At 37.1% G+C, this 8,520-nt stretch overlaps 1 protein-coding gene across 2 annotated transcripts; it reads right to left on the minus strand.

Moving 5' to 3' along the window:
• Nucleotides 1-1,973: 1,973 nt before the first annotated feature.
• LOC131229556 (transcription factor bHLH25-like) lies at nucleotides 1,974-6,587 on the minus strand. 2 transcript variants are annotated; one of them, XM_058225550.1, is made up of 5 exons: nucleotides 6,445-6,587; nucleotides 5,515-5,598; nucleotides 4,645-5,268; nucleotides 3,555-3,926; nucleotides 1,974-2,630 (listed from the first exon to the last, which is right to left on the minus strand). In XM_058225550.1, the coding sequence occupies exons 2-5, from the start codon at nucleotides 5,548-5,550 to the stop codon at nucleotides 2,556-2,558; spliced, it is 1,107 nt and encodes a 368-aa protein (XP_058081533.1). In that variant the 5' UTR covers nucleotides 5,551-5,598; nucleotides 6,445-6,587; the 3' UTR covers nucleotides 1,974-2,555. The 2 variants fall into 2 exon arrangements, with proteins under 2 accessions (XP_058081533.1, XP_058081534.1); XM_058225551.1 differs by lacking the exon at nucleotides 6,445-6,587 and adding an exon at nucleotides 6,372-6,426.
• Between the last annotated feature and the right edge of the window lie 1,933 nt (nucleotides 6,588-8,520).

The following is an 8,520-nucleotide window of genomic DNA, read 5'->3' on the forward strand; positions in this document are numbered from 1 at the left end:
CATTATTAGACAAATAAAACTTCTCGCGGATTTAATGTTAAGGTAGTTAATTCATATAAATAATGTACAACATTCAAAATATCATAATTCAAGCATAGCCCATATGGTGATCTAATTGACCTGATGATTTGTTTATGTTATCATCATGGTGTGGTGCATATGTTTAATGGGTGCAAGTTATACACATATCATATGGCTCCACAAGGCTTAAGTGTTATTACTTTTTAAAGAAAAGAATTAAATGAGGGCACTTTTATCCTCAAAATGTACCTCTAGGTTATTTCTAATTTTGGAGGCATTATTTGGTAAAATATAGATTTTTAAGAGATTTTAATTTCAGCATTATTTAATAAAATATAAATTCTTTGCTGAAAGTTTATGCTTGTGGAGCCCACGTGGTATGTATTTAACATCCAAGCCTTATAACATATATAGCTCATCATGGTGATCACAAGATTAAAAAATTAGGCCAATCAAATTACCAAATGGGCTACACATGAACCAAGCTCTGCAAAAGCTCAGTCACCAATTTTGGATTATCTACTTAGTGAAAGTCCAAGCTTATGGGCCTACCTGGTACGTGTATAACATCCAAGCTATGTAACACACATACCCCATCATGGTGATTGCATGAACAAAAAATCAGGCCAATCAAATCACCACATGAGCTACACTTGAATTTGGATGTTTCGAGTCGTGTATGTTATTTTTTATAAATTGGCCCACCTTGTGATTAGATTTTCAATATTTTTTATTTGCCTAATAATCAAGTTGATGTGCACTTGTTTGATGGGTTAGATGTCAGACACACACATGGGCCCAACATGTTTTAGATTATCATAAAAAACAAAAAGAAAAAGAGGACAGTAACATAATTTCTCCTTTGCAAAAGCTCTGCAGGAGATATGGGCTCTTGGGGGGCACTACTTGGTAAAATTTGAATCACAGAGGCATTTTACAATAAAAAATCTCTAAATTAAAATTTTAAATATATATCTATATAAAATTGTTTTTTTTACCATAAAATGCCTCCATGATTCCAATTTTACCAAATAGTACCCCAAGGAGACCATATTTCCTTGACAATGTTTTTTCAAAGGATAAATTACATTACCACCCTCCCTTTTTTCTTTATGAAGAGGATAATTCAGACTTGTGGGCCACATGGTATGTGTCTGGCATCCCACTTATCCAACAGTTGCCCACCAACATGATTATTTGGTGAACCAAAGATACTAAGAATCTAATCATAAGTTGGCAATCCGTATACACACACACACACACACACCCACCTCTAAACATCCAAATTAAGTACAACACACTGATGATTTGATTAGTCTGATGTTTTGTTCATGCAATCACTATAATAGGGTGCGTATGCTGGATGGCTTGGATTTTATTTGTATATCCGTGGGTCCTATGAGACTTTTAATAATTTCCAAAGAAAAAAATTTGAAGGAGGACATTTTTATAATTTCCATTCTCGAAAAGCACCTCGTTGTACTTTCTAATTGCTGAGCATTATTTGGTAAAATGTTGATTCCATGATAATTTTGCATAAAAATTAATTTAATTAATTTATTAATTAATAAATATTTTCAAGTATTTTTTCATGAGATTTTCCGGATAAATCTAGGAGAAAACCTCAATTTTGGAAAATCTCTCGAGAAATTTCAGGTTTGGGAAATTGAAGAGAATGAAATTTGTCACCATAATCATCATATGGACCACATATGTAAGAAAAATTAACGGATGATCCAAATTCTGTGCACATGTGATCAAAGTGATCATCCGATCGGTCTCATTTTCAAGACATGGCATCTAAACATTACTGATCGCTTGATGAGTGGCTCTGATCTTGAACACGTGTACCTTGTTACCATATGCCAGGCGGGTGCAACTATCATTCCTCATATCATATACCATCCAACATAAGTTTATTTTTCAAAATAACAAAAAGAAGCCTCACATCATGTACCATTCAACATTATTTTATTTAATCAAATCGACTACAAAGTTATCATTACAACATATCACATCAACCCAAAAACAAAAAGACAGGGCCAAAAGCCCTAAAAAAAATTCACCAAATTTCAAAAAAAAAAAAAAGGGCCCTCTCTATCTCCAAATATTTATAAAAGAAAAAAAGACCATTTTTTTTGTGTGTGTATCACTCCATCAAGCTATTAGGGCTGCTAATGATGCAAAAGGGGCCACCCCTTCTGAAAAAAGCCCAAATCAACCGCTAGTTTTTTTTAAAAAAATTTCAACAGGGTGGTGAGAAAACATGGTCAACGAGTCAACCATGCAAAAAAGGTGAAAAAACCACCCTGCAAAAACAAACCTCGCGGCAAACAAGAGAAGATGGACGGTCTTAAAAGAGAGGGAGATTTTCCAGGCCTTGTATTTTTCAGAAAGGAAAAAAAGTGGGGTCAAAAAAACAAATGAAAGGAGTGTAGCCGACAATGCGCCACCATTATTTCTACTCTTTTGGAAGGCTTCTATGAAGCAATGGGAGAGCTGAAGAGGGATTTTGATGATTTGGGTGTTGATTTTCACATGAACTTTCTGAAAGCTGAGCGTAGATTCTTCACAAGATCCATCACTGTCATGCAGAATTCTTCCTCCATCTGAAGAAGACAAAAAAGAAGAAGATTTTCATAAGCTAAAGGTCTCTAATAAATGTAATTAGAGCTACATCCACTACTACTACTGTTGTTATTCATCTAAGCCTTATCCCTATCATCCAGCCAAAATTTCGAGTTCTTAAAATGCACTTCGCTTTATTTTAAATTTCTCCAATATCCTTTGAATATGCAAGGTTTATGTGCTCTATGAAAACTAATTAAGAAGGAAAATTGTCCCCAACTAACTCTTATTATATATAGTATAAATTGTTGTTGTTGTTGTTATAGGTACAAAGTTGTAATATTGAATCACTAAAGTAGAAGAAAATGGGCATTACCAATAAGAGTTAGTGCAGAAATCAATTTTTTGTTGTCTTGTTTTTTGGAGACTCATTTAGAAAACCTTACATTTTGTTATGATAAACCCCTGTTTGTTGACACATACCCTATTTCCTCTCTCTCTCTCTCTCCCTCTCTCTCTCTCTCTTGCCAGAGAAAGTAGAAAACAAAAAAGGGGTTTATGGATAAAAAAATAAAATGGGGGGCATATATTGAGGATAGAACCCAAAAAATTATGAGTAAACACAAACATAAATCTAATATAAATTTCATGCATGAAATTAACTAGGAGATGAACCAATGACCAAATTTTTAGTACTTATTCTACACAATTTTTGAAAATTACAATATTTTTAATATTATAAAAACTAAATAAAATGAAGATTTCAGTACAAATTTTTATTTTTATAAAAATATAAGATAACACATTAGATATGCACTTCTTTTTTTATACACATAATCTAAGGTTGCAATTTGAAAATTTTCACAAAGCTTAGAGATGTGCACTTGATTTTTCTCTTTCTTTGTTTACATAAAGATAGAAAGAAAGAAAAAAAAAAAGACATGTTCTAATTTGGCGGAAATTACCTGCGCAATCACCGTTATGTCTAGGGCAGAATTCGAGAATGGCATGACACTGGTGTTGGTGACGGATAGATGGAGCTTCTCTATTTCTGCCAGAGTTTTCACCAGCGTTCCTTTGCGTTTCTCGCAGTGTATTCTTATTAGAATGTTCTTCTCAGAGACTCTTGCTTCGATTTCAGGGAGAGCCTCATCGGAGTGCCCATCGAAACTATCATCTGAGGAGGAGAGATCGCCATCAATGGAGAGCTGTGATTTCTTTACAAAGACCACTGACTCCACAGTTTTCTTCACGGTCTGATCCTCCAATGTCTTCACCCGGTCTTGTAGTTGTTTCAAGTATTTGATAGCATCGCCAAGAACCGAAGCCTTATCCATCTGCCACAGGGTTGAAAATGTAGTTTTTACAAATTGATACACATTTTAGTAACTTAGTACTCAATATCATATGATCAATTAGATAAGAAATTTCCAGAGTTTTGAAATACCCAACTGACATTTTCTTCGATAGATCAATGACAGATCATGTTAGGTATGCGATCACTCAACTCAGTCCCTCACCTTGGTAATCCATCAACCAACCAACAGCGGTTTACAACACTAGAATAAACCATAGATCATCTAAGATGCCGACAGTTGCACCGATTTTGTTGGCAATCCACTGTTGTACATGCCCACCTTTGCTTGCCAAGGTACAAAATCAAGGGATTCAGACGCACCGATCTACCTGAGTGCACCACATGGCTAGCCATGGGTGCACCAAGGTCCCATGCAAAGTGCAAGGTGAGAGCCACATTTGAATTCTGTCCAATTGGGCTAGCATAGATATGTAAAAGGTCGCCGATCTTCACCTATTGCTAGAACATTCTCAATATGTGTTTTCCTTGATTTATTGGTTCAGATGTATCTATTTCTGGTGACATTTAATTCCTATATTAGTGTAATTTTGTTAGGTTTTTTCATGATCTTGGTCATTGTAAATAAAGTCCTACTATTGATATTTGGTGAAGTATATATGAAATCACAAATCATAATCTATAAATATAAAATCAACATTAGAAAGAGTAATTATGTGAAAGAAAGTTTAGAAGCATACCTTTTTTAGGCCAGGAACGATTGCTGACAGCGCTATGAACTTTTGGCTGAGCTTCTCTCTCCGCCTCCTCTCCGCTATTATATGATCTTGAGTATGCGAAGGTGGCCTAGTAGTCGCCACGCTACCCCTTTTGGTTCCCTGGCCTGCTTTTGATACATAGCTTTGATTCATTAAAGAACCTTGAGAGATCAAGATCTCCGGTGGGATGGTCAATGTTCTTGGAGACACAGTCTCATCCTTGGGCTTCATGGGCCCATTGACGAAATTGCCGTAGAACTGTTGATGCTGGTTGACTGAGTTCTGATTGGAGAAGGAGAGCATGTTTGGAGGAGAAGTAGTGTCGGGGATGGTCGAGATGTGCTCGGTGGTGCAGGAATTCCAGCTGTTGGTTCTGGGATGCTTGGCGGGCCGCTCGATGATGCCAGTGTGAGAAGCTTCCATGGATGAGCAGCTGTAGGTGGTGGTGGTGTTACTTCTTGGGTTGAAGGATGGGTAGGAGTAGCAGCTCTCTGAAGAGAAAGAGTTCTGGAAATCCTCTCCAAGTGCAGCTGCTATTTGTTGTGTGGTGAAATCATCTAGTGAGTTCATCTCACATTGATGTATGAATGTGGGGTCTTCCATTCCCTGTAGTTTTCACCAAAGTCTATCAATTCTATCTTCATAAAGATATACATACATACACACATCCATATAAAACATGCATGCATACATGTACACCTTATAGACATACATAATGCACACATAGCTTACATGTTGTAGTGTCATATAATGATAGATAGACACAAACATACATGTATGTGAATGCATGCATACATACATGCATGTGTCATGAAGATATATGGGGTTTGATCATAACCATATTATTCATACCATTTCGGATAACCATCTGACAGATGAAATTTCCATTAATGCAGTATCTTCCTTGAGAAACGCTTGTTGTCTAGGTACTCAAACCTGGCATTAAACAGTTAAAAAACAAGGACCTCTTTAAGTCAATAAGGTGAAAAACACTCCACTTGGGTAGATCTATTACATGGCAATAAAAGGAATATTACTGCAGATCCTATGATTTTTAGGCACAAACAAAAGAAATTCAAAAAAAAAAAAAAAAAAAAAAAACCTAAGGAATTCCCTGGGAAGAGAGAGAGAGAGGCTGTGTTTGGTCATAACAGGTAAAATGAAAAAAATAAAAAAGTACAATGAAATTTCATGATATTAGTTGCAACCAAAGACAACCAAAAAGACCCACATGTGTCTAAAAAGAAAAAGATACGAAAACATAAATCCAAACATTTTGGCCCAAAAAGAAGTGAAACAACACCATAATCTTGAATACTTTCAAATTCCCCTATCTAAAAAAGAAGACAAACATGCAAATGATTCAATTGAAACCATTTCAAGGACTGAAGGAATTTCATGGAGAGAGAGAGATTCCACACCAAAAAACGAAAGGAACTAGTGTAGAAATACAAAAATATTGTGGAAATTAAAAGACCTTGGTCTAAAAAGAAGAAGAAATTACTACAGAAACCCAAGCATCTTGGCCCAAAAAAAGAAGAGAAACGACACCAAAATCATTTCAAGGACCAAACAAGCAAATGATTCAATTCAAATCATTTCAATGACCAAAATCAAAGCTAAACAATTGAAGAAACTCAAAAACCTCAACACCCATTTCATCTCCATCCATCAAAACCCCAAAAAGAGACTCAATTCCATGTAAATACCTCGGTTTTGAATGCCCAAAAAAATACCAAAGATCTTATGCTAGAAGAAAAGAAGAAGAGCTGTCTCTCTCACCTTGAAATGAAAACTGCAAGGCTTTTCTCTTTCTAAATCAGCAACAGAATCCCTTCTCCACCCAGTTTTATAGTCAACGAGGCAGATCCCTCCTTCCCACGTGTGAAAAGTAATGTGCACGTGTGAAAAGTCCCTTCTTTCCTCCTGTTACTATTCTGATGATGGCTGGAAAAAGATCCTCCTATTTTTTAAGCCTCTCCAACTCGAAGCTACGCGGATTCCCTGGTAAACCTGCCACCAGGGATATCCCTGATGGCAGGTGCTTTAGGCCCCACCTTGATTTTTTTTATTTTATATCCACGCCGTCCATCCGTTTTTTCAGCTCATTTTAGGCGTCATCCCAAAAATTAAACAGATCGAAATCTCAAATGGACCACACCACATGAAACAGTGGTTAATGACACCCACCGTTGAAATCTTGCTATGGCCCACCGTGATGTTTATTTTCCATCTAACTCATTCCATAAAGTCACACAGACCTGAACAAGGGGAAAACAGAAATATAATCCTTATCCAAAACTATTGTGGGCCCCAAGAAGTTTTTAATGGTGGGTGTTCAATCACCACTATTTCCTGTGGTATGGTCCATTTGATGTGCGGATCTAATTCATTTTTTGGATTATTCACTAAAATGAGCTTAAAACAATTATGAACGGCGTGGATTAAAAAAAAACATCACAGTGTGCCTCACAGAACCTGCCATCAGGGATATCCCGATGATAGGGTCACCAGACAACTTCCATCTCGAAGTTCCTCGACGCTGATTAGGTGGTGTTGCCAACACGGACCAAGAGGTGGTGTATTGATGTTCTGGTCGCTATTTCGCCCAACATGATGTATTTATTTCATATCCACTCCATCCATCATTTTTCCCAGATCATTTTACATTACAGGCCCAAAATTGAAGCAGATCGGAAGCTCAAGTGGACCACACCACAGTAAAAAAGTTATAAGAAAATCGAGACTGTCCGAATAGTTGAAATGGATTACAAGAATTACAACATGATGTTAACCATCCAATTATTATCCTCATATTTGGACCAATAACTATTTTAATTTTACACGTCCACTTGACAGGCACCGATTGAATGGTTGAGATTGATCAATCGATATAAGTTTTGATTTATGATCCATCGAAAATGTGTCCCACAATTTCGACGGTCTGGATAGCGTTACATCCTGCCACATCTAAGGAGAGCGAATCACTACCCTTTTGAAAAATGGTACGAACTAACCACCGTATTTTGTCGTTTTCTATCCTTTTATTGCCATTACACGGATCGATGACGCATTGATGACATTAGATAAATGGCAACCTGTTTTTCCTCTCTTTCTTCTTTTTAAAAACGAGGAAGCCAGGGATGGCTAATTCAATGCACTACATATTCAAGCGCAGACACACCACACGTGCTAACATGTAATATGCGTGTGTGATCCTAGACGTTAACAGGGTGGTCCCCACAGTTGTTAGGAAAATGATGAAAAGAAATAAAATTTCGATAGAGATGTTCAGACACTTTCTGACTAAACCGCTATAGGAAACATATGATGGGTAGATGTAAAATCAGATGAACGGCTTAGATGAATCACGCGTTTGAAAATGTTGCACGAGTGGTGCGCGTGTGTGACACGCGCTTGTAGATGTTAGATTGGAAATTATCATTCATCAAAAGTGCGGGATGATAGAGTTCGTGATCCGTCAACGATAGGCTAAGATTGAGTTTGTAGGGACGATATTTACACCCATATTCATAAAGTCTTGCTTTTTGGGATCCTAGTGATACAAAAATATACTATTTTACTACCCAAATTAGAAAATAAAGGACTGTTTTATCAAATTGAAGGGTATAACTAGGGGCTCCATTTAAATGGGACGCGAATTTCGCACCGGATTGGTGCAGGAAGCCCGTGCGACAATACCTGTGGGGCCCACCGTGGCATGCATAACATCTGCTCCGTCCATCGTTTGCTACAGCTCATGTCAGGATTCGATCCCAAGATCCAGACCGATGAAGAACTCAAGTGGGCCACACCAAAGAGAAAAGTGGGGATGGGGAGCCCGTGTGACCTGTGTGA

Source organism: Magnolia sinica, chromosome 16, assembly GCF_029962835.1.
Source record: "Magnolia sinica isolate HGM2019 chromosome 16, MsV1, whole genome shotgun sequence".
NCBI classification, from domain to species: domain Eukaryota; kingdom Viridiplantae; phylum Streptophyta; class Magnoliopsida; order Magnoliales; family Magnoliaceae; genus Magnolia; species Magnolia sinica.

Coding starts and splice junctions, on each gene's coding strand:
- LOC131229556 (XM_058225550.1), bottom strand. CDS start 5,550: ATGGAAATTTCATCTGTCAGATGGTTATCCGAAATG. Junction 5,269..5,514: donor TCAGATGGTTATCCGAAATG/GTATGAATAATA, acceptor TGAAAACTACAG/GGAATGGAAGACCCCACATT. Junction 3,927..4,644: donor TCGTTCCTGGCCTAAAAAAG/GTATGCTTCTAA, acceptor ACCCTGTGGCAG/ATGGATAAGGCTTCGGTTCT.